Here is a 26459-nt window from a genome sequence, read left to right on the forward strand (position 1 = left end):
ACCTGCTGCGCTTTTCCAGCAACACATTTTCAGCACCAATCTGATCCACACTGGCCATCCGTCCAGTGGGACCCTACACAAAGCTTGAGATGCAGTCTTGCAGGCTAAAGCTATGGAGAGTAAACACTGTCTCTTTATCCCATGATATGTACCTTAAAATTTACTTATCAACAAGCTTTTGACCACCTAGACGCTCCAATTTACTTCCATCTCGTGGCTAACCAGAAATCCATCCTGCTGTCTCTGCCTGCCATTCGCGTGGGGAAAGAGAACATGCAACCTATTTGATGGTATAATGAACACCCCTTCTTGACAATCAAATCCTGGAGTGGGACTTGGAATGTGGAGCTCTCGGCTCCGAGGCAAGAAAATTACACCACGCGCAACAAGACCTTAAGATTCAAAAACAGAGAAATTCTGGAAACGCTCAGCAGGTCTAGCAGCAACCTAAGTTCTAAGGAAGGGACACTCAACCAAAAACTTTAACGCTGATTTCTCTTCGCAGATGCTGCCAGACCTGCTGAACTTTTCCAGCAATTTGTTTTTGTTTCTGATTTACTGCATCTGCAGGTCGGTTTTTATTTAATGCCTTAATGCATCAATTCTTCTCAACTCCAGAGAATGGAAGCTAATTCTACTTAGCTTTCCTCATTATTCCTCCCATCCTAGGAATCACTTTAATTATTGCACAATTCAGAACAAAGTTTAAGCAATTCTTTTCAACATATACAGGTCTTGGAGTCTTGTGGCACAATGCTCTGTGCTTTGAGCCAGGAGGCACAAGTTCAAGTCCCACTCACCCCAGATGTATGTCATACCGAACTGGTTGATTCAAAATAACTCTAGGCAGGACTTGTATGTGTAACCTGAATATTTATACACTAGCACATAAAGCGCTTCTCTTTAACAATCTTTACTGTAATGTACTTTGAATTATCTGAATGATGCCTTATCGTCTGTTCCACGTCCCCTCTATTTCAAAAAGATTTTGTATTTGTCTCAATGGTTATAAATAATGAATCTAGCCTCACAATAGCAAGTAAGAAATATTAACTGCTTCTATATTTGCTCTTTTTATTCCCCTTGCATTTGAATCACCTTGGACATTTGACCTAAATTAAAGTTATGTACATGGATAATATTAATATCTTGAGCAATACATACAAACCAGGTAATGTAAAGGGGAATAAAAGGTGCCAACAGTGTACTTCTTTTTCAAGTAGTTACACTTATTTTTCAGAAATTTGGCAGCTGACCACTGGAGTATTTAATTATCATCTATCTGAGTTCCACAGCATTTTGAATGTTTCTGCTGGATGTAATTTATAGATTAATATTTGAAATGCTGTAGTACTTACTTTTTATTTCCCTTTTTCAGGTGACAAGTTATGTAGTCGATGTGTCATGGACATTTGATACTCATATAAAGGAGAACCGGTCATTGCGTGTTGATGGAGTTCAAAAGACTGAGCCAATTCACTTACCCAGTACGTATATTATATATTCAAACATGAGGTCACATCAATACAAACAATAACCCGTAACACTTTTGATTGCCTATCACATCTTTGACACAGGGTGAAATTATGTTCAGTCTTTATCAGGTGTGATCTAGTTAGCAAAGGCCTACTTAATAAACAAAAACTTGATAGTGTTTCTAATTTATATGGAAAAAACGGGAAGACAATGAAACTGTCAGGGCCTCTTGATTGAATGCATGGTTGAATCTTTTAATTAGAGGAGATTGTGTTAACACACTGTAAATTATAATTCGTTTTTATTGTACAGTTTCCAATTTAACTTCCGGTACAAGTTATGAGATTTCCACCTGGGCTAGTACTGATGCTGGCGATAGCCCAATCTCTTTTGTACGCATTAAAACGAAAGGAACCAGTCCAGCTCATCCAAAACTTAAAGCAATTCCAATCAATCAGACTGCTGTGGATTGCTCTTGGAATGGCCCAAAGAATGTGGTGAGTATCTTGTGCTATTCTAGGATTCAGATCTTGCAGATACATTTGTCAGTACAGTGTTTTTATTGATCTTTCAAAAATGTACGCAGGGTTGCTGGAGAAACCTCATTAAAAAGCCCTTTCTCGTGATCCTCTGAAATCATGCAGAACATGAAGACTTTTTGATAAATCTTTGTAAAAGATTAAAAGCTAAAGTCTTGTTGTAGCAGAAATGGTCTTCCAGTTGCTGCCAACCTCATCAAAGTGGAGACCCTGGATAATCAGTATTAGCAGAGCTTTCGAGCTAGAGATGTATTGAATCCTGTGCTCACTGACTATGTTTGCTCCTGCTTAAGCAACGCCTCAAATTCTCATCTTCATTTTCAAGTCTCTCCTTGAAAATGAAGATGAAGTCCTGCTTTTTTTATCATTTTAATCTTCTCCTGCCCTGCTATCCTCAAAGGTATCTGTGCCTAACTAGATCTTGACTAATTCTGTAGCATTCCTATGAAGTGGTTTTGGCCATTCATGGAAGGTGCTATGTGAATGTGCTGTTATTGTACTCCACTGCAATCAGCTAACTGTGCACATTGGAAATTGAGTCAAGGTTTGCAGACCTGTATGACCTGATGGGGCCTTCAGGCATTATGCCAGAGTCGAGGAAATAAAATTCTTTTACATCTGGTAAATATTGATACATGATATGATTTGAAGAAATTAAAAATAATTTTAACTATTATTTAAATTGCCCTCAATGCTGCCTTTAGTAAACCACATTAATTGTTTGCCGACTGTCATACTTAAATGAAACCCATAACAGCAGAAATTAATTAAGCTTATTATTTTAGTCAGAAGCTTAATTAGAATAACCGTCACTACTTAGGATGTTTGTTTTTACTTTGATGTCCTTATATCCTCAGTGCAACTTTTGAGTAAGTCTTAGATTCTTTTAACAAATACTTGTACAGAATTTCCTCAACAGTAAATATCTTCTTTTCTCAACAGGTTTATGGAGTTTTCTTTGCTACTTCATTCTTGGAGTTGTACCGAAATCCAAAAAATGTAACATCAAGCATTAACAACCTAACCGTGACTGTGAGCAGTGATGAGCAATACCTGTTTTTGGTAGATATCCTTTTTTATTGCATGGTTTCATTAGTAATCTATTTGTAGAAAAAATTGTGTGATGTGAAACAGTTATCATAGAATCCTACAGTGAGGAAACAGGCCATTTGGCTCAGCCGGTCCACACCGACCCTCCAAAGAGTAACCCACCCAAATCCATTTCCCTACCCTATTACTCTACAGTTACTTCTGAGTAATGTACCTAACCTACATATCCCTGGACATTATGAGCAATTTAGCATGGCCAATTCACATAACCTGCACATCTTTCGATTGTGGAAGGAAACCGGAACACCCGGAGGAAACCATTATATAGAAGTCTGATAACGTGGAGACTTGATTTGAGAGTTCTGGATCAATCTCCATGATGCTTACCCTGTGGTGTCTCAAATTGGATTAGATTCTTTCAAATCCACAACAGTTTAGAGACAGATTAGCTATGATGCGAAACAAGTTATACCTGTCAAGTGAACCTGGTGGAAAGAACACAATAAATATGCTGTCTGACTTCTGGCGATCTGCAGGTTTCAGATGTGGCCACAACCTCAGTTCATTAGTTCTTGAAACTCAACAATAAACTCCCAGGGTTACACGGGGAGGTGTACATGGGACGGGCAGCAAGGGTTACACGGGAAGGTGTAGATGGGACGGGCAGCAAGGGTTACACGGGGAGGTGTACATGTGGCGGGCAGCAAGGGTTACACGGGGAGGTGTACATGGGACGGGCAACAAGGGTTACACGGGGAGGTGTACATGGGACGGGCAGCAAGGGTTACACGGGGAGGTGTACATGGGACGGGCAACAAGGGTTACACGGGAAGGTGTACATGGGGCGGGCAACAAGGGTTACACGGGAAGGTGTACATGGGGCGGGCAGCAAGGGTTACATGGGAAGGTGTACATGGGGCGGGCAACAAGGGTTACACGGGGAGGTGTACATGGGGCGGACAGCAAGGGTTACACGGGGAGGTGTACATGGGGCGGGCAGCAAGGGTTACACGGGGCGGTGTACATGGGGCGGGCAGCAAGGGTTACACGGGGCGGTGTACATGGGGCTGGCAGCACAGGACAGTCCTTTTGTGAAACTACAAGGAAAGCTGTCTTTATATCTGAATCTTATGATTCTGGTGGTTCACATATTTCACTGGGTGCTGTCAAACACCTGAAATTACTGACCACACGTGCAGTGCAAAGTGGAGCCAGTCACAGATGGCCTCAATTAGGCTTCCCTGTTTTTTATCCAGGCAACAAGCCTAATGTCCTTTTTCAGACACAAGCAACGGTGGCATTACAGTTGCCTTTGTCAATGGCACATGTCCCACTGGATTTACACGAATAAAGCATTGTACAGAGGGGCTAGTATTGAACTGGGGTGGACAAAGTGAGAAGTCACACTATACCAGGTTATAGTCCAATAGGTTTATTTGAAATCTCAAGCTTTCAGAGTGCTGCTCTTGCACCTGCCAAAGGACCAGCGCTCTGAAAGCTTGTGATTTCATATAAACCTGTTGGACTATAACCTGGTGTCATGTGACATCTGACTAACAAAGCAGGCACTGCACCATTTGACTTTTGCTGTGTTTAATGAATACATTTGAAGATGTGATGAGAGAGGCAGTTAATGCCCAGATTTATGCCTGTACCTTTAGATTGACTTAGTATCAGTTGAAATGTAGGTTTTCTATTTTATTCTCCTGATGATTACTTTGATGCAGAAATTTTGATCTGAATTGTGTGTGAACTGTAAGATGTTTGAAATGGAGCGCTTTGACTGAGCTCACTTCCTTTCTCATCGAGGTCCGTGTTGTTAACCCGTATTTCGGACCACCCTCTGAATACATTGTTGTTAAGATGATTCCTGACAACCGACTGCCACCTCGCCATTTGCATGTGGTGAAAGAGGACCAGACGTTTGCTGTACTGAAGTGGCAACCTCCGTATGACCTGCTGAATGAACGTTTAGTGAGTACCTTCACATGGGTGAAATGAGAAGGTTTTTATTTACTTTACGATTGCCTCTTTCCTTTGACCTTTGCACCGAGAAACTGTTGCCTTTGTTTGAAGCTGAGGCACAGGAGAGAAGCCGGCTCAGGGATTCCATGTTTCTTTTCCAAAATGACTTGAGATATTTTACTTTCATTAACAGTATTGATATATTCTATAACTTTTTCACGTTTATATTTGCTAAAGAATATTAGGCTCCTTAAAAACGCACTTGATAAAAGACCAGAAGTGTGCATGAATTGGGTAGAATTTAAAGTGTGAAATATTTTTGAAAAACACAGGGATTGTTAGCTTTGGTGTGCTAAAGTGCTGCGAGCATGCAGTGGGTAATTGAGCATGTTGTGATTTGAGACTACTTTGTATAGCATTACAGGTATTTATTAAAAATGACTTACTATTAATAGTGGCATTTTAATGTTGCCCAAGGGGAATGAGTGGTTCCTGGCTCCATGTGCAGCCACCCCTGTCAGCAGCCGGCAACTTCCCCAGAACAGGAGCTGCCTTCATTCTGTGATGCTGTAAATGCCATGTAAATATCCAGCCTTGGATACGGAGTCTCTTTAAACACTTGTGTTTAACTCCACTTTTTTGTTTTTAAATGTAATTTCTTACTAGTATAATTAAATCACAAATGCAGTTTACTGATCATATTTGTTTACCTTACCCAGACCTATGCAGTTCTTGTGAAAGATATCGTCCGTAAAAGTGAGAAGAATTACAAAGTGAGCTCTACGAACAACACTGTAGAATACATCGTGAAGCAACTGGAGCCAGGTGGAAAATACAGTGTAGTCATCAGACTGCTTAACATGAGCAAGGAAGCAACTGTTTCTCTAAACCCAGGTGAGATAAATTGTGGGACCTCTGATTTAACAAAAAATATTTTTAAGGATGGATGATGTACTCCCAAGCTTTACGATTGCTATTGAACATTTGTAGGCAATCAAATATCTTAACTGTACCAGTAAAATTTAATGCAGACTTGATAGAGATCTCATTTCTACAGCCAGCATCCTTTGTGTTTTAAAATAGGTTACACCCAAAAATTTTATTTGGAGTGCAGTGCAGTCCTGTTATGAAACAGGCAAACTTGGAAGTTTCTTTGAATATAGCGTGATCTCACGCCTTCTCTCTCAACAACACTGACAATCAGCTAATAAATCAGCGACACTTTTGGCTGAGGGAAAATGTTGACTAGGATGCTGGGAGAATTCTGCCAAATAAGTCCACAAGGTCTTTTAATGTCCACCTCAGCCATCAGCTCAAGCAGATGAGAATTGTTCTAAAAGACAGCATAAAATGCAGAAGTAGTGTAGTAGTAGTTTCTTTGTGCTCAAAGGAGGCAATGGCCAGTGGTACTATTGCTGGACTGTCAATCCGGGGAGTCGGGAATGTCTTGGGGAACTGGTAGGAATCCTGCCATGGTAGGAATAAATATCTGGAATTAAGAGTTTAATGATGACCATGAATCCATTGTCAATTGTTGGGAAAATCCCATCTGGTTCACTACTGTCATAGAGTGAAGGAAAGTGCCATCCTTACCTGGTCTGGCCTACATGTAACTCCTGACTCTCAGCAGTGTGGTTGACTCTTGACTGCTCTCTGGTCAATTAGGGATGGGCAATAAATGCTGGTCTAGTCAGTGATGCCCTTATCTTGTGAATAAATGTTTAAAAAAAGTCTTGGACCAGAAAGTGCACTCAAGTCTTTGAAGTAGAACTTTAAGGACAGAGTTAAACCAGCAGATGGCTAGTTGACAGATGTTCAGGGTATTGCATGTTTTATACAAATCCCAAATTCCAATGTTAACAAAGCCTAGTGCCGTCTGGCGGTAGGAACTCAACGCTACAACTAATTATGACCTAATGCAGCTAAAGTGAATTATCTGTAAGTCAACATTAGCTACAAGGATTAGTTTGTGTTCTGCTTCAGAAGAACACTGTTTAAAAGCTGTAAAGAGGTTTAAAACACCACACAAAGTGTACTTCAAAGCGCTTTCTGAAGTAGCAAGTCATAGTCAGACAGCACAGAAACAGACCCTTTGGTCCAAATAGTCCATGCTGACCAAGTTTCCCAAGCTAAAGTAGTCCCACTTGTCTGCATCTGATCCATATCTGTCTAAATTTTTCTAATTCTTGTACTTACGGAAATGCCTTTTAAATGTTGGACCTGCACCCATCGCTTCCTCTGGTAGTTCATTCCACACACTAACCACTCTGTGTTTTTTAAAAAAAAAATTACACCACATTTTTTTTTCAATATTTCTCCTCTCACCTTAAACCTATGCCCCCTAGTTTTGAACTCCCACACTCCATGGAGAGGACCATTGCTATTCACCTTCTCTGTGTCCCTCATGATTTTATAAACCTCTAAAACCTCAATTTCTTATGCTGCAGTGAAAAAGATTCCAGCATTTCAAGCCTATTTTTATAAAACATTTCTGCAACATCCTGGTAAATCTTTTGTGAAACTTCTGCGGTTTAATAATATCCTTTCTACAACAGGGGGAACCATAATCTCTCACAGTACTCCAGATGAGGCTTCAATAACGTCCTGTTCAATGTCAACATGACGTCCCAACTTCTATACTCCAAAAGTCTGAGCAATGTAGCCAAGTGTACTGAACACCTTCTTAACCACCCTATCTGCCTAACTCCATCTGCCATATCTCAGACCATTGACCCAATTGATCAAGATCTCTTTGTGATCTGAGATAACCTACTTCATTGTCCACTGTATCACCGATTTTAGTATCATCCATAAACTTACAAATCGTGCCTCCTGTATTCTCATCCAAATTGTTCATATAGTTGACAAATGAAAGTGGGCCTAATACCATTTCCTGTGGGTCACAGGTCTCCAGTCTGAAAAACAACCCTCCGCCACCACTCTGCCTCCTACTATCAAGCCAATTTTTTATCCAATTGGCAAACTAATCCTGAATCCCATGTGATCTAACTTTGCTAATTAGTGTACCATATGAAGCCTTGTCAAAAGCTTTACTAAAGTGCAAGTAAACAATGTCTGCCATTCTGCCCTCCTCAAACTTTTTGATTACTTCCTCAAAAAACTCAATCAAGCTGACTATCCTTAATCAGTTGAAAATGCGTTGCTGGTTAAAGCACAGCAGGTCAGGCAGCATCCAAGGAATAGGAAATTCGACGTTTCGGTCATAAGCCCTTCATCAGGAATGAGGAGAGGGTGGCAGGCAGGTTAAGATAAAAGATAGGGAGGAGGGACTTGGGGGAGGGGCGATGGAGATGTGATAGGTGGAAGGAGGTCAAGGTGAGGGTGATAGGCTGGAGTGGGGTGGGGGTGGAGAGGTTAGGAAGAAGATTGCAGGTTAGCAGGGCGGTGCTGAGTCCTTGCCTCTCCAAATGCATGTAAATCCTATCTTTCAGAATCCCCCCGACAACCTATCCACCACTAAGGCCCACAGGCCTATAGATTCCAGGCTTTTCCTTTCAGCCTTACTTAAATAAAGGCACAACATTATCCACCCACTAGTCCTCTGTCACCTCACCTGTGGTTATAGATGATATAAATACTTCTGCTAGTGGAATAGCAGAGCTCAATGCTAACAAGTGAGGGCTGTAAGGAACAGCAGTAGGGCTCGGGTTCAGGTTCAGGTCCAGTCTTGTGTGTGCTAAATCTCTGATCTTGGCAGGGCTGACATAGTGGTTGTTACATAGAAGCCAAAGTTTCTTTGCACAGTGGAACATAAAGCAGTCTCTTTGCCAAATGCAAAACAAATGAACATTTTAACTGCTTTTGAGTAGTGTTAATAGAGTTCAAGGAACTAATGATACACCTTCTTGTATGAGTAAATGTTGGGGATGGTAAGAATATTTCGTGTAAAATGCACTGTAGAGGGTAAGATGTCAATTTATAACTTCACCTGAGTAGAGCATGGTGGTGGTAAATGATTTTATTTGGTACTTTGGTAAAGATCTGAATTTTTACAAATCCTTAATAAAATGATACTCTGCCATTCCATATATTTCATCTTGTACTTTAACATAAAGATTAGATTAGATTACTTACAGTGTGGAAACAGGCCCTTCAGCCCAACAAGTCCACACCGACCTGCCGAAGCACAACCACCCAGACCCATTCCTACATTTACCCCTTCATCTAACACTACAGGCAATTTAGCATGGCCAATTCATCTAACCTGCAGATCTTTGGGCTGTGGGAGGAAACCGGAGCACCCAGAGGAAGCCCACCCAGACACGGGGAGAATGTGCAAACTCCACACAGTCAGTCGCCTGAGGCGGGAATTGAACCCAGGTCTCTGGCGCTGTGAGGCAGCAGTGCTAACCACTGTGCCACTGTGCCACCCATCAACAGTGAATGGTCTGGGTGATTTGCTCTCTTTTTCCTTTTCTGTTTTGTGTCAGATGAATACATGCATTCTGCAGATGTGTTTCAGTGAATACAGTTAACATTTTGATAGCTTCCAACTCTTCCTGAGTATACATTACGATAAAATCCCATTTTTAACCAAATTAGATTTCTTGACAGGTATATCCAAACAATCTTGCATTCTTTGAATTTAATTCCTTTCATGATGAACTCCATAGAAAATACTGAGTTTTTCCTCCCTCGGTTTAGAGTGTTACCCTTGTATGTTTTTAAAGCAAAGAACATTTCGATTCTCAGAGGGTTAATTACATGTATGCGTGCAAAAACAGACTAAACCATTGACAACCTTCAACCCTACTGATCCCACAAAATTCTTGCTAATATTTAGGTTCTGCCAAATTACTTCAAAATCCATCAGTGCATAGCTGAATTTTCCTCGTGTTTATGTGCCACAGGAATGGTGACAATGACCCAAAGAAATTTGACCAAGATTGTTGCTCAGGGGCCAGACATGCTTGAAAAATGTATCAGGAATGCACTGAACAATGAGTTCTGTCTGTCGGGAGGTTTGCAGGAGGCAGCTGGTGGTATTCTGGTATTTTGATAGCCTGAATAACTCATTGTATCCATATTTTTATTTTGTGTTCTCTTGTGGCAGTTCCTCTGTCGGCACCAGAGTCACTGAAAATCTTACCAGAGAAAGACCACATCCTGCTCTTCTGGAAAAGCCTCAAATTGAAAGAAAAGAACTTCAATGACAGCAGGGTGAGTGTAAAATGTGACCAAACATTGCTGCTATTTATATTGATCTAACTCCATTTTTAATTAGAATTATAGAATTTTACAGTACAGAAGGAGGCCACTCAACCTATTATGTGTTTATTAGCTCCCAAAAGAACTACCCAGCCAGTCCCATCCTCCAATCCAATCTCCACAGCCCTCTAAATTCATTACTTTCACATATAAATCCAACTCTCTTTGAAACCTCCAATGGAATCCACCTTTACCACTCTCCCAGACAGCACATTCCTAATCCTAACAACATCTCCTCATCTCACTCCTAGCTCTCTTGCTGACATTCTTGAAATTGTGAATCCCTCGTTACTGATACGCCAACTGGTGGAAACAGAAAATCCTCCTCTACTCTGTCAAAATTGTTCATAATCTTGAACACTTCAATAAGGTCACCACTTACTCTTCTCTGCTCCAAGGAGAATAAGCCTAGTTTTTAAAATTTTTCCTTGTACCTGAAATCCCTCATTCCTGGTATCAATCCAGTAAATCCCCTTTGCAGCTTCTATAGGGCTTTAACATCCTTTCTTAAATAAAGTTCCCAGAATGAATGCAATACTCCAGATGTGGTCTAACCAATAATTTGCAGAGATGTAGCATCACTTCCTTGCTTTTATACTCATCTTCAAACCGTTCAGGAAAATAAGCCAAGTATGCATGGTCACATTGATAATTTATTCCGGTATGCTTTAAAAAATGCTTTAAAATGTTTTGGCACATTTTCACTCAAATTAATTTGATTGAACATCTGCGTTGATGATTTGAATTTTCCAGGGGTACAAAGCAGTTGTGTTTAGGGATGTTCCACTGGTGATAATTTTACATGATTAGCATGTTTAGTTTTGATTAGTTACTGTCTGAATAAATGTACCCCATTAAATCCCACATTAGTGTAAGTTGGGAAAGTGACTGGTGCAGTGAGTTTGCCTTTTTATCCTCTGGAATCTGTTAAGATTCAGCCCTTACAAAGACTTGGTAAAATTTTAGTTGCACCCTGACTTTTGGGCACAGCATGAATTGCTATTTTCTTGTGTCTGATTGTTGCGTGAAAGAACCTTTTTTATTCCGATAAAATATCGAATTGTTTTACTGAGTTTTGAGAAGATGTGTAGCCCAGGTTGAGGTTTTGGATGTAAGTTGGCTCACTGAGCTTGGAGGTTCACTTCCTGACTTTGTTACCTTACTAGATAACATGCTGAAAATTCCTGCTTTCTATTTATACGTTTGGGTTTCTTTGGGTTGGTGATATTATTTCCTGAGGTGAAATCACTTCCTGTTCCTTTTCTCAGGGAGTGGTAGATGGGGTCTAACTCTGTGTTTGTTGATGGAGTTCCGATTGGAATGCCATGCTTCTAAGAATTCTCATGCATGTCTTTAGTTTGACTTGTCCTCTGATGGATGTGTTGTCCCAACCATCCAACCCAAACTCTGGGTCCGCTACGTGGGTGACACCTTTGTCATCACTAAACGAAACAAATTAGAGGAAACCTTCAAGACCATCAATAATACCCTTACTGGCATAAAATTCACGAAAGAGGAGGAAAACAACAACAAACTGCCATTCCTAGATGTCGCAGTAGAGCAAACAGCCAATGGGGAACTTCAAACCAGCGTCTACAGAAAAACAACACGTAAGGACCAAATATTGAACTACAGAAGCAATCATCGCAACACCCACAAACGAAGCTGCATCAGAACATTATTTCAACGAGCCAACACCCACTGCAGCACAGAGGAACTACACAGAGCAGAGGAAAATCACCTGTACCGTGTATTCAAAAAGAGTGGGTACCCAATGAACACAGTCTGCCAATTTCTCCGCAACAAACCCAAACAAGCAGACAAAACACGTCCAGAAACCCTAGCCACTCTCCCCTACATCAAAGACATCTAGGAAATGACTGCCAGACTACTCAGACGCCTTGGCATAATGGTAGCCCACAAATCCACCAACACACTGAAATAGCAGCTAATGTACTTAAAATACCCTATACAGACAACAAGCAAAACTAATGTCATTTACAAAATACCGTGCAAGGACTGTAACAAACACTACATTGGACAAACAGGCAGAAAACTAGCTACCAGGATACATGAACACCAACTCGCCACAAAAAGACATGACCCTTTCTCACTAGTATCCTCACATAGAGATGAGAAAGAATACTACATCCATCCTTGGACAAGCCAAACAAAGACATGCATGAGAATTCCTAGAAGCATGGCATTTCAACCAGAACTCTATCAACAAATACATAGAGTTAGACTCCATCTACTGCTCCCCCCTGCCCTGAGAAATTGAACTGGAAGTGACTTCACCGGAAATAACATCACCACAGGAAATGACGTCACCAGCCCAAAGAAACTCAAACATATAAATAGAAAGCAGGAATTTTCAGCATTGCTTCACCCGAGGCCCACTGAAGATGTTACCTAGTAGGGTAACGAAACGTCTGGAAATGAACCTTCCAGCTCAGCGAGCAAACCTACATCCAAAATCTAACAGTTTCTTTGATGCTCTGTTCCCTAAGAGATTGATACATAATGAGAATTATCAATTGTCAAATCTATTGCTTCGCCCTGTTATTTTCTAATTAAAATGCCCACAGCTTGCAAACCCTAGCTATTCTGAAGCCAGTCACTGGAGATTGCTGGAACATCTAGAGATGAGGACTCTTTTCCTCCTGTCTCTTTTTGAAGTCCCATTTGCCCACTGTTCCCCAGTGGTGGTACCAAATTGCTGAAGGATGCAGAGGTACTGCTGAGAAACAATATGTTGATTTTGATGTACTGTACCTTTAATTGCTGATGAGCTAGCTGTAGAAATACTGAGAGTTTTCCATGACATGGAAACTCTCGTTGGATGGGAAACAAAACGCCAAAGTGCTAATGCTACACCTCTGTTCAAGAAGGACAGTCAGCATAGATTTGCAAGAACATCTGAAAAAATGCGTATGAGTAGTTTGTGGAAATAAGAATTTATGGACAGACTAAATGAATGGATGTTTTCAATGGCATTTACTAAAGGGCCACACAGTTGTTCGATAGCTGATCATGGCACAACATGATAAATGCCAGGTAACTGTTTGGGTGAAAGATTACATATAGGAGACAGGTTTTAATAATGTCTTAATGACTGCTTCTGGAAATGTTTCCTATCAAATACTATGAATGAAGTAGTTAAAATTTGGGGGAAGAAAAGGAATATTTAAAGCATGTGAAACGTGAAAATGGAAATTGACAAACTGGATAACTCTTTCAGATGGGCTGAATGGCTGCCTTTTATAAAATAATAACATTTCCTGGAAATATTCTCCGCAAGGAGAATTGAATTTTTAAAACATAGAATGAAAGAAGGATGTGCTGTTGGTGAATGACATTGGTTTGCAGCACTAAATATTTTTTTAAAAATGAAATCTACTTTTGTGTCCTAAATACCGTTCAAAACTATTTCCAGATTGGAGCACTTTCTTGCACCCATTCACACACTCACGAGCTTCTTTTTAAACATACTTCCCTTTGATTCTGCTCCCTGTTTGTTTGTTTTTCTTTCCATCATTTGAAGTCTGATTTCAGTATTCTAATGATACTGATACTACAACCTAGCCATAGTGTTGCAATGAGGAAGTTCCAGTAAAATTGAACAATGCTGTATTTGAATCTGAAGCCTTTTTTAAAAACATATTTTTCTGTTATCTTTTATCTTCAAATTCTCAAAGTTGGTGCTTTTATTTTTGTCTTCAAGAGTGCCAATGTTTTATATTAAAGCAACAGTCCTATGTCAATATTTTCCACCGAAAAGTTGCATTCATCTGCAGTGATACTTGTCTGTCTGCAAGCAACGCATTTTGAGATCCCTCACTCTTTTAAATCAGAGTGCCATTTATTTTAATGGACCTGTGATCTGTCTCACTCTCTTAGCTATAAATCTTCTTGCTAACATTCCCCAGTGTTAACAGCTCTGCATGAATCAGTGAATTACATATCGTATAGGATGAGTCAGACTCTTGCATCCGTGTTGCAGAATAACCATTCTCTCGAGGGCATTTCTTCTTTACAATGATTGAATGGAATTCAGCACACTTAATTACTCTTTTGTAAACAGTAATATGCTGGATGACTAAATAAAAGCTTTGTAAAGAAGTGTTTCTGGTTTATAGCTCCCATGAGGTCATTGAGATATTTTATATTTTAGAAGATTTAATGAGCCTCCAAAATAGATTATCTTTTTAAGAGCTGCTTCTCCCTGCTTTCATTGATGCTAATGCAGTGAATGAATGTGAGGAGTGTATCACAGCTAATTGAAGAATCTACTATTCCTCTTCCTGTTGACTGGTGATCATCTAAAAGGGTTAAATCTGGCATAGGAACAGTGAAGCAGTTCATGAATGATCTGTTCTTCAGTGACTGAGAAACTTACCCAAATAACCTTTTTTTTAGTTGGGGAAGAGAAGAAAGAAGGGTATAAGTTTAAAATAAATTTGTTTTCTCAAACCCAGGAGAGCTGCTAAGCTGATTAGCCAATGCAGAGACTAAAAATTGTTGGAATGTCAGTCTTGTACCTGTTCTTTGCTTTTTTTGGTGGTTCCCAGTTTGATTTTATCTTTTCCCAAGTACCTAAAATATTATCATAGGCACTTTTCATTTAGAGAATGAAAGTAGTTTGACTGCATGTGGACAGTAATTGTTCTCTAAATTATGGAAAGCAGGACCAATCCTACATTTTCTTATTATAATCCATTCTGGGCAATCAGCCTTTGAGCTATTGAATAACAGTTATCTGTTGCAAAACAGTATCTGTATTGGCACTGATCTAATCTGTGTTTCTAAATATTTTGCTCGTAGTTTATTTGGGTTGTATATATGTGCCCGTAATATAGTTAAATTGGTTATGTTTGTATAATTTCTCATACTGTTTGTTTTTCTTAAAAATAATCACAGGAATGGCTAAAATTCGTCTCGAGAATGGAGTTTCATCACAAATATAGGTTGAATGAATCTGCATCGTTGCAGTCTCTATTCTAAATCTGAGCTTTCCTATGTCAGGGACAGACATTCTACATGGGGGAACAGAAAAGAGCCTTTTTGTTCTGTTTCCCATCTGCACTGTCATAGTGTTTTTAAAGGTGTTTACCTTGGGTGACAAAGCACTAAATTTCACTTCATAATTTTTGTCTGCTCCTGTTCAATATTTTTGATAGTCTGCAGAGATTTACAAAAGCCTTTGTTTCTGCGCTTTGAGTAGGAAATCTGTTGATTGCCACGTGAACCTGCAAAATCTCTTGAAGGATGGCACCAAGAGAATGAGAGAAAACAAATAACTTAATACTTTGTCCTTTGTTTGACCTCCAGGGATATGAAATCCACATGTTTGATCATGTGACCAATACAACGGTATGCCTTGGGAATACAACGGAAAACATCTTCGAGATCTCTGATCTGAAGCCTGGCCATAACTACACATTCACAGTGCAAGCCAGATGTTTGTACAATGGGCAGATTTGTGGTGAACCTGCTTCCCTGCTGTACGATGAACTTGGAAATGGTGAGGTCATGAAAATTTGATAACTAAACCACTGAACCCAAGTATACAGCATTAAACTAATTCTCAGTTAGCCTAGAAGGCAAGAGTCTAATATGCATTTAAAATAATACTTGGCTATGATGCTGTATTTTCCTACACCCAGCCAAGTATGCATTTGGATACTTGAGCATTTGACAGTAATTGCTTTGTTCTTGTACCAGGACATTTCATTGTTATTTCTGTGTAGAATTTTTACTTAAATGCTATGTGTTTTGTGTCCTTTAACACATGAACGTTGGATCTCAATTTGCTCTAAATCGGTGTTCTTAGACCTTTAATATGGTCTCCTTTCTTGACCTTGCTGTACAATACTATCTCATAGTCATGAAGGAAATGTCCTGGTTTTACAGTTATCTTTTTAGTTGCTAGATCTATTTTCAACAAGGAGTCTTAAGGGAATGAAATTTAGTTTTTATGTTCCCACCTGGTTATTTTAAAATTTATTTTAATGTGTACTTTCTAAAAGCAAGTTGTCTTTTTGTTTCTCTCCACTTAAAAGCACACAAATGCTGAGCAAGAATTAATTGAGCCTTTAGAGAGAACAGTAACAAAGTGTGTTCCTTAGCCACCATCTGTGGGTTGTTGATTAGGATTTTAGTCCTAGTAGAGGTTTTTGATTTTATCAGCTCTGTTTATCTTAAATGTTAACTCTCATTTTAGTTTAGACTATAGGAATTTTCATTCTTTTTTTCAGCAAATTAAAAATGACAGAAGTTTTACTCAACTACACTCCTTAACTGCTTTGATCCTAGATAGTTTTGGGTCATAATCTTAACGTTGTGTCTTAAATTTATCAATATCTGTCAGGATTTCCACACTGACCTTCTCTCTTCCACCCTCCTCCCCTGGTCAACCACTCATTTTGATTTTAGGTTTGTTACATTTCACACATCTATTTTTAACTACTGATGCAAATGCATACCTCAAATCTTAATTCAATGAAGTGTTCCCTACATAACTGTGTAACTCATTCCTTGTTTTAACTTCAACCAGGATCTGTTAAGTCTTGCTGGCAAGAAAATGTATCATGTTTGATTAAACAGGCATTCATTGCATCTACTTTGGCTAGTTTTTGCAAAATTGCTTAATACTGGATCATACATATTCCATTTCTTATTTGGGAAAGCTTTGCAATTTCTCCATCCCAAAATTCACTTCGCATTTTGTATATTATTCATACCTTTTGTGATTTGTTGCGTATCTGTTGAAAACCGCACCCCACTAAAGTGAACAATAAAGAACAAAATCCAATTGTTAAATGTAAGCACTTTCCATTGAACAAAATAGCTCTGCTGAGCGCTTCTGTAATGCAGTTTTCTAATTACACAGCATAGAGTTTCTGACATTCTAGTAACTGTTGGAATTTCCATATGATAGAAAAGTCAGTTTTTGTACCTGCTTGGAGCTTGGATCACTCTGGTTATTAAGCCTCTGACCTCAATGAATGACTATAGCCCTTGGGAAACCATGCAAATAGGACATATATCACTCAGCAGGTTGTTCAGTGACCTGGGTGGAGGATAGAACTGTCCTCTGGCTCATCTGAAGTTGACATTATTTCCAGTGATGCCCCTCAAGACGTATCCATATTGCCTTCATTCAGTTGTCTAAGATGGTTTGATAGTATTAGGGATTTAACACAATGATGTGATTTAAAGCACATGGTTAGTGGTTTTGAACTACAAAGTTGGATTATCAGGCCACAAGTGATGTTGACTATCTAATGAAGTTTGATTTGAGTCTCTACTGATTATGTATTTTGCATTTATGATTTTCATTCCTTATGATTTATGAACAACATGTTTAGAATGTTGACTACACAAAACTAGAAAATAATTCCCAAGTTTATACTATAACCCTGGGACAAGAGCACTAGTATAATTAGGAGACAGCACTTGGAAGAAACAGTAGAATTTTGTTTTACGCCACAGTTTAAAAATGTAAATACCCTTTGGTGGTAATCTGCATTTACTTAATAGACTCAGATGATGTTTTAAACAAAACTAAATTTGAATATCAGGACATATGGAAGAACTATTGATTAGCAGTTCGGACAATATGAAGGTGAAAGAGAAGCTGACTTCAGTGTCATCCTTTTTTTTTAAGAATGCCAAGTTCCAGTCAGTAATAACTTGCCTTTTGCTTTCAGCTACTGACTGACCTGATGACTATTTGTAGAATATCATATTTTACATGTATTCTGCATTTTTATTTCCAATTGGGGTCATGTTATTGCCTGGTTTTAAAAAATAACTGAAGTCCTTTATGTGAATCTCTAAATTGGAATACCATTTATAACATTTTGTTATTTTGTTTTTTTCTTCCCAAATTACAGATCCATCAGCTTCCAACAATCCCAAATCCACAGATGTAGCGGCTATTGTGGTACCAGTAATGTTCCTGTTATTGGTGATGTTAGGTGTTGGCTTTATTGTGTTATACGTTCGTCATCGAAGGCTCCAGAACAGTTTTACAGCTTTTGCCAATAGTCACTATAATTCTCGGCTAGGATCGGCTGTGTTTTCTTCAGGTGATGAGCTAGGTAAGGATTTTCTCAGTTTAAATGAGTAGATTGCAAAAATCAAACATCCTAATCGCAGCTATGCACAAAAGTCTATTGGTACAAGCTCTTTGGTAATATGTTCCATGTTTTCCACTGGTATCCTGATGAGCTGAAAGTTTATCTTGAGGCACTGTTTACAAAGTACTTTTGGATCCTAGAGCATGTGGAAGGCGCTGTTGTTTGTTTTACTTTGCTTTTGTGCCTGCCTTGGTTTAATATTAGCATTTTTGATTCTGTGTACTGTGGGTTCCATCTCTATTCCTAAGGATGCACATAATCTGTTTTAGATGTTCCTTCCAGCACTGAATGAATACTGTACTGTCAGTGGTACTTAAAGATGTCAGTACTGAGATTAGCATAAACTTATTGCAAAAGAATATTAAGAGGTTTTGACACCATTGCTTGCAGAATCCTTGGATTCTCTACAATATCATTCATTTTGACATGAGACCAGGTGATTGCTCAATCCATTAGAAGCTTTCCAGTTTCATTTCTTGGTTGACTTAAATGTTAAGGAGTCAGACTATCTGTGCCTTGAGGTGGTAGAACAAAAGTTCATTTGGATTCCTGATTTTAGTTTGCCAATAAATAGACTGGGTCTGTGTACTACTCTGTTGAGAAAAGAGAGAGAGCATTCCATAAAATGCTGCAAGGATTAAACAGATTGCCTCCTGAAAGACTGATATCCTTGGATGTAAAAGCCAGAGAGACGAGTTGTAAACTTGGGATGAATGGATATTCATTTAAAATTGACAAGGAGAAGCACTTTGTCGCAGAACATGGGTATTACTCACACTCCTGACTTGGAACTGCATCACCTTTCCTTTTACTGGGACTGGCTTAATCCCAGAACTCCCTCCCTAAGGGCATTGTGGGTCTAACTACAGGGCATGGACTGCAGTGATTCAAGAAGGCAGCTCTCACTCACCTTCTCAAGGGGCAACTATGGATGGGCAATAAATGCTAAGCCAGTGATGCCCTCATCCCATGAGTGAATTTCAAAAAACAATTAGCAAGCTGAGCATTTGCTGCTGATCCTTAATTGCCCTTGAGAAAGTGGTGGTAAGGTACCTTCTTGAACCGTTACTGACCATCTAATATAAATACACACACGATGCTGTTAGAGGGTCATAACAACCGTAATGGAAGAACTATATAGTGCCAGGCAGAATAGACCATGACTGGTATATAGCTGAGTATATTCAAGGCTGAGACCCTATCCTTGTATTTCCCATGTCTAACCCACCTAGCCTACACATCCCTGAACACTGTGGGCAATTTCGCATGGCCAGTCCTGCACATCTTTGGACTGTATGCGGAAACTGGAGAACCCAGAGGAAACCGGTGCAGACGTGAGGAGAATGTGCAAACTCCACACAGACTATAACCCTGGGACAACAGCACAGGGTTTCTGAGGCTGGAATTGAACCTGGGTCCCTGGTGCTGTAAGGCAGCAATGCTAATCGCTGAGCCACCATGCCACCCCTCTTTTTTTCTCATGATCTTAATGAGGGATATTAGAATCATACAAAAGGTTGAATTAAAATGTGGGACTTCATGTTCTTTCATTCTTGTAAAGTTCCATTGAACAGGTGAGCCAATAACTGTTCAGACATGTTTAGTAGTAAGTTACCAAATCTTTCTCAGCAAGGTCTTGTAAAGCAGCAACAGACTTTTTTCCCCAACGTGCTGCACACATTAAACTGCCAGAAAATGGCAGCTGCACGTTGATGAGAAAGAATATCTAGTGGTTTCAGCCTATCTGCCTGGTATTCTGGCAACTACGTTCCGTGTCCCAGTTCTGCCACAGCCATAAAATAAGATTGGGAAATTGTTCCTTCATTGTGTTCAAAATATGTACAAAATGATGCTGAGACTGGTGGCCCAAACAGTGTGAATAGGGACCTTTGACACTGAAGAACTCAAATGATTGGTGAGTGGGATGGAGGAATGGATTTCTTAATTTTGTTTCTTATAGATTTGTTTTTCACTCACTGAACAGTTGACTTTCTAAATTTTTCCTGCTTTAGGCGATGATGAAGATGCACCACTGATTAATGGTTTTTCAGATGATGTACCGATGGTACTGGCATGAAGACCTTGCTGCGTCCAAGCAGGTGCAAGAATTATTTGAAGATGTTTCAGCAGCAGGAAGAAAAAACCCTTTTTAAAAAATGCACTTTTCTCAGTTGCAATACATTATTTTTATATGGACCAAAATTTAAAATTTATTGCAGTAAGCTGTAATACCTAGGTGAGACTGCAAGATGAATAGTGCAGTCCTGGTCCCTGACTGTAGGCTTTTGCAGAGCTGTGCTTGTGTTCTTCGCCTTCAGGCACCATTTAATTTTCAGGTTATTTGCTTGGTGGATGTTACAGCTGCCGTTTCTCTTTCTGATGGTCTATAGATGGCATTGCGTACACAAAGATTAGGTTTCAATTTTAAATCTGATTTTCCAAGACATCAATATTGATTTAAATCATGTTTTTAAAAACTATAGGATTATTAGTGAAATAAAATAAAGTTGCACAAATGATTTTAAAACTTCTACAATGATTACAGCAATTGAATTTGCAAAATGATTTTACTTCAAAATTAAAAATAGTTTTAGGTCCCAAAAAGGGAAAATCTAGTCCGTGATGCAACAGAATCTTCTATGGAAATTGAGTTGTTCAGTGGGGCAGTGCATTTAATATTTTCACTACTTCCTTGTTTGGATTTAATACTGTCTCAATTTTTCACTTCAAACTGATCAAATAATCAATATAAAAAAGAAAGAGGGAGTTGGGTAAATTGCAGAATAATTTCCAACAACAGCAAAAGTTGCAAATATAGTCTGCTTATTAAATTATGATATTTTAATATAGTTAATGCATATCCAAAAAAAAGTTCAGTTTCACAAAAACATCTCAAGTTGCTGACTTGATTGAATCTGGGGTACAATCCTAAAATGAGTCTGTACAGAAGAAATCATTGAGCCTGGGGCTGCACTTTGAAAGGGCTATCCAATTAATCCTGAAGTTCATTAATTTCTTTTTCTCGAACAATTTATCCCATCCCCTTTTGAAAGTTACTCCTGAATCTATTTCTGCCAACCTTTCAGGTAGCACATATCAGATCATGGTAACTCACTTTTTTTAAAGAAGAAGTAAAATTTTCCGTAACTTGCTACTGATTCTTCTGCCAGTATCACTTGGGAAAGTGCACCAATTCTTCAGCCCCCACTACTCTTGGTGTTGTTACAGACATTAAAGATTAAATTAGAGCCTTCAAATTCCCAATTTACCTGTCTGATGGAGTCAGGTTAACAGAAAATTCTGACCAGGCTTCTGTACTAAACAAAAGACTGCTATTTATTACAAAGAGATTGGTTCCAACCACAATTAAGCAAAACATACAACCCCACGAGCTGAAATTCTAGCTCCTTAAACACAAATATAGTCAGACACAAACAAACAAAGAAACCTTTCTGATCTCCTGTTGTTTTATTCTTTCCAAGATTTTTCAGTTCTGGACAGCAGGCCCTGGCCAATTAATACAATTGTTCAATTTTTCAGTCATTGGTAGAAGCAGTAGCTTTTAGGAAATAGCGAGAGATGGTCACTAGTTATCATCCAGATTTTGATTACTTCACTGTAGAGAGAGAGAGAGAGAGAGACACCGTTTCCCTGGTATAGTCAGGAGGCTTCTGTCACTGTATTCTTCACATGCTGCTTTTCGTCTGCCCAGGAACTAATCAAGACTTGTCATGATGCTGACTCCTAGCCACCACACCTGGTCCCAAACCAATCAGCATGCTGTCTCCACTGTGCACATACCCACAGTGCCATGGTGTCTGAGGCACCATTTCCACACACAACTGTTCCAACAGTGAAAAAAAACAGCGAAAACACAACTCTCAATGAGTTCCAATAACTTTGTTTTTAAATCTACTTGATTCCTCTTTCAGTCCTTGGTTTAAAAAGAAAAAAATCAATTCATCTGGGGCCTTTCATGTTCTGCATGTGTTCCTGATGTGTTCACTCCGATGTCAAATCCCGTCATTAAATGACATGTTTTAGTATTCTCAAATCCTTCATTTTGTTAATCCAACTTCATGTGCTCTTGAAAATATTAACCAAAATATGTTTTTTTTTCAATCTAATCACTTTTTAGAATCTCTCTTCAGCCACAAAACCTGCATATAAGCCAGTCTGTTGCACTTCTGAGCTAGACGTGGTTGTCTGAAAAGTTTGCAATTGCCCGCTAATTGATGGCATTGGAGCAATAGCTCTTTTGGTTGGCTTTAAGCCAGAATTGGGAGAAAAAAAGTCTCTGTGTCCTTTGTAGGATTTCTCGGTAGCCCAGGAACTTGTGTATGAGCAGATAGGTCAAAATAAATATTCCAGTTCTGTTTGTCTTGTAATTCACTTCAACTAATAACTAAAATATAACTGTTCTTTCACAGATTATTATTATTATTCTTTTACGACCAACAGAGTGCTCGCGCTCTCTCTCTCTCTCTCTCTGCCCTGCCCCAAAATTCAATATGCTGACCAAACTCTTCACAATTCACATCGACACCTAGACCATATCTATGAATTTAAGATACCCTTTTAACTGGAATAAGTTCATGGACCATCCGTAAGTTGCATGCATCAAATTAATGCTTTGTAATTCTCATTTTCAAAAGATCAAACAAACCTTGTAACAGTGAGACATTATGAATTCCAGGGTTATATTTTTGAATTGACAAACAAATTGAGCTTAGTTTGTAATGGAGACTGTAATGTAATGATACATGATTAAACAATAACTGAGGCCAAATGATTGAGTTCATTTTAAGCTTTAGATTTTATTTGGAGAGGCATGATGATAGATTGGCCATCAGAAATGGAGTGCAGCTTCAATTTTGATCTTGCTGCAAGGCTGCTGGGAGTTCCCAATTCTGCGTCATTTTCTGATCATGGTTTCAACATTAGTAAAATTTTAATTATTTTACTGTCTTAAAGGATTTATAGAAGGGTTCAGTTCTTCAAATTTTAAACAGTTGCCCAACACGCTGCAAGCTGGTACTAATTCCCTTCAATGGACCAAATATTCCATGAGTCAACACCACAAAAATATTCAGAGGGCTATAATTTTGAATTTCTCTGCCTGTTATTCAACCCCAGCTGTAAAGTATGAGGAAGCATTTATGCCATCAGTAAAGGCCAAATGCAAAATCTGTAAAAGTAAGTTGTACTAGTCATTTCTTAATTTACAGTGCACATGATGGTTGCAGTTCTTAAAGCATTGTTGGTTGGATCTCCAAGCCTTCCTCTTCTAGCAACTGAGTTGCAATTGGCTTTTTGTCAAACCAAAACAAAATATTTGATCATAAACCAAATTACAGAATTTTACAATATGCTCCTTCATATTGCACATTGTTAAGGGAGCATTTAGAACCGTTTTTCCAGATTTTAGTGGTTCTGCAGTAGTTCTGAATTCTATTTTTACTTGGAAATAAACCCTGATACCCTTTTAACGTGTAATGTAATTCTTCATGTATGTTTACATTATTTGAATTATCAATGAAATGTCAAACAACTTTAACGTTCTTTGTGAAAAAGCATTTACTGTTCAATTATATTTTGGCAAACCAGCAAATAATGTGTCACAAATCGAGAACTGGCCAGAGAATTGCAATTGGTTCTCTTAGCATGATTCTTGATTTTAAAGATTAGATTTGATCTAATTAGTAATTCATACTTCCACTGTCAATCAAGAGCCTTTGTCACTTTGCCTCATGAGCATAGCTGTAAACTATTAAAAAGAACTTACATATGACAAGTTGTTTTAACTATAATTTTGCTCAAATGAGTGGGATTTGTTTGGATTAACAAATATGAAGTCTCAAAAGAATTTTCTAAGTTAATCTCCCTTTTGAAAAACATCAAAGTATATAATTTGGATCACACTAACACACAGCCTTGGTCACTTCCCTGTTGTTTGGTAATATTGAACTTGATCACACCTTGTGTGAAATTTTGCCAAATGTGCATTATGTGAAGGAAAAAGAAAATGCTGTTTTGGTAATTGTGTTTCCTCTTGAGCTGGCACGCCATCGCGTGATTGCTGACAACTGCTATCTTGCATTAGTTTAGCTTCACTATGTGGTAGTGTTTAGATCTACGTTATAGTTACTATCTGAAATGGAGCCATTTTTATTGATCTAGAATTTGTTTGCATTTTATTTAAGTCACATGAATGTACTATTTTACTGCTGGGTGCATGGAGGGAAAGTCCAGCAGGGCTGCTTGTTTTAACACATGGTACTACTTTTTAAAAGTTTTGTGTTTTCGTTTAATTTTTTTTGCCTTAAAACTGGAGTTTTGTTTTATGAAAATGCTTAAAAGCCTTTAATCATTCTGCCATATTTGCCTTACTGAGTAAAACGTAAGTGTCTGTAATTTTGTGCATCAGCCTTCAATGATTCCAACGTTTGAATTGCACATATGGATACACATGCTCAACTCCATCAACCAGCCACCAGAGCCTAAATAGTTTTGGTGTGTCTATTATGCTTCATTTTTATATAAAAAAAATTGATTGCTTCAACTTGTAGAGAAGGAAAATGCATATCAAATTCCAAAGTTGCAGATTGTACAATGCACAATGTACAACGATGGGGTGTTTTGTATAAATGGAAAATGTTTTTAAAAAATGTAAATTTTGGGAAATATTGCTGTGGATCTATTTTTATGTTTGGTAGTGTTTAACTAAAGCACAGTAGACTGTTTGTTTGCATGGGAATGTGGAGGGTACCTCTATATAATGACTACATAAGTCTTATGTGACACATTATGTTCTTTGTAAAAACAAATGCAACAAAGGAAATCTTGAATTAAGCATAGCTGTGCCAGAAATCAGCCATATTAATGGTACTGAAGAAGTCAGGTTCCAATTTTTCATTGTTTTTGATTTTCAGGCTGTTGTGCTGTGAGACTTTGCACTAATAAAATATCGGACAAATTGTGTAACAAACCTCTGAATTCTTTAAACACCAATTGCTGTAAACTTTTGGAAGGGGTGCCATGTGCTTTAAATGTGAATTTTTTTCACCTAATAAATCTCATTTGGGTCAAGAATTTTTCAAGTCTTCTAATTTTCAATGTGTTCAGTAACTAGCAAGTATTGTCATAGAGAGCCTCTTGCTGTTACTGCCTTATATTGCAGTATATGTTTTGATGTTTTTGTTTCCTGTCCAACTGCTGCTTTCATTCCCACTGTCACTTCCTAATACTTCATTACCCTATGTTTTTTTCTGTCCCCTTCTCTCCTCAAAAAAATGTAAGCTTTCGTTTAACTGATAAACCTCAGCAGTTCTATTATATCACAACCATTTGTCACTTCAGCTTTGGACAGAGCATGAATAACCTTTCAAACATTTATCACAGCAGTGCAGTGTGTTCACTCATTATCTATATGGGTCATTTTCCAGCAAGGGACCATGACTTGTAATTGGCAATGAGAACACTGAAGTTCTAGTGCCCTGAAGTTAACCAAGGTTTCACAACATTGAAATCGCCTCAAAGCCATTCCGATATTGTGTGTGTAAACAATGCAATAATATCCACTAGGAATAAGTGAATTTCAGAATTATAGGGTTCCTATTACATTGATTTAAATTGAGATTACCAGTTCCTCTTCCAATTTAACATGTCCCCATTTCATATCTCTTAAGCCCCTCTTTTCTATAGGAATTTTTCCAACTGTCGCTTTAATCCATTTATTCTGCTTGCTTTAATGTGCTTCCTGCAACTTTAATTCAGTCAGTCTTTATCCTTTGATACTTCTTATGTGAAGTTTGATTGGTCTGCTATACTTTTTTTTTGTAAATTGCCTTAATATGCCATTTCATGACATTCACCTAAGAGTTTATGAAGAGACGATGAAGCATATGCTTTGCAAGTTCAGACACCTTTGCATCCAGTTCTGGTCATTGTACTTTACCAAGTCTGTGAAGGCTTCGCATGAGGTACAGCAAAGATTCACAGGGATTTGCGATCTGGAGCTTTAGTTACATAAGTAGATTGCGTATGTTGTAGGGCT

At 38.5% G+C, this 26459-nt stretch overlaps 1 protein-coding gene across 2 annotated transcripts in view; it reads left to right on the forward strand.

Annotated features, from left to right (window-relative positions):
* Nucleotides 1-25495, forward strand: part of sorl1 (sortilin-related receptor, L(DLR class) A repeats containing) — a 192292-nt gene extending 166797 nt beyond the window's left edge. For both annotated transcript variants that reach the window (XM_060847062.1, XM_060847063.1), the window contains exons 40-48: nucleotides 1379-1487; nucleotides 1789-1973; nucleotides 2958-3077; nucleotides 4875-5039; nucleotides 5750-5924; nucleotides 10105-10211; nucleotides 15591-15783; nucleotides 18158-18364; nucleotides 20416-25495. In XM_060847062.1, coding sequence (XP_060703045.1) covers nucleotides 1379-1487; nucleotides 1789-1973; nucleotides 2958-3077; nucleotides 4875-5039; nucleotides 5750-5924; nucleotides 10105-10211; nucleotides 15591-15783; nucleotides 18158-18364; nucleotides 20416-20480 — 1326 coding nt within the window. In that variant the 3' untranslated portion in view covers nucleotides 20481-25495. The remainder of the gene's footprint in view (nucleotides 1-1378; nucleotides 1488-1788; nucleotides 1974-2957; nucleotides 3078-4874; nucleotides 5040-5749; nucleotides 5925-10104; nucleotides 10212-15590; nucleotides 15784-18157; nucleotides 18365-20415) is intronic.
* Nucleotides 25496-26459: the final 964 nt, after the last annotated feature.

Source organism: Hemiscyllium ocellatum, chromosome 29 (genome assembly GCF_020745735.1).
Source record: "Hemiscyllium ocellatum isolate sHemOce1 chromosome 29, sHemOce1.pat.X.cur, whole genome shotgun sequence".
NCBI lineage: Eukaryota > Metazoa > Chordata > Chondrichthyes > Orectolobiformes > Hemiscylliidae > Hemiscyllium > Hemiscyllium ocellatum.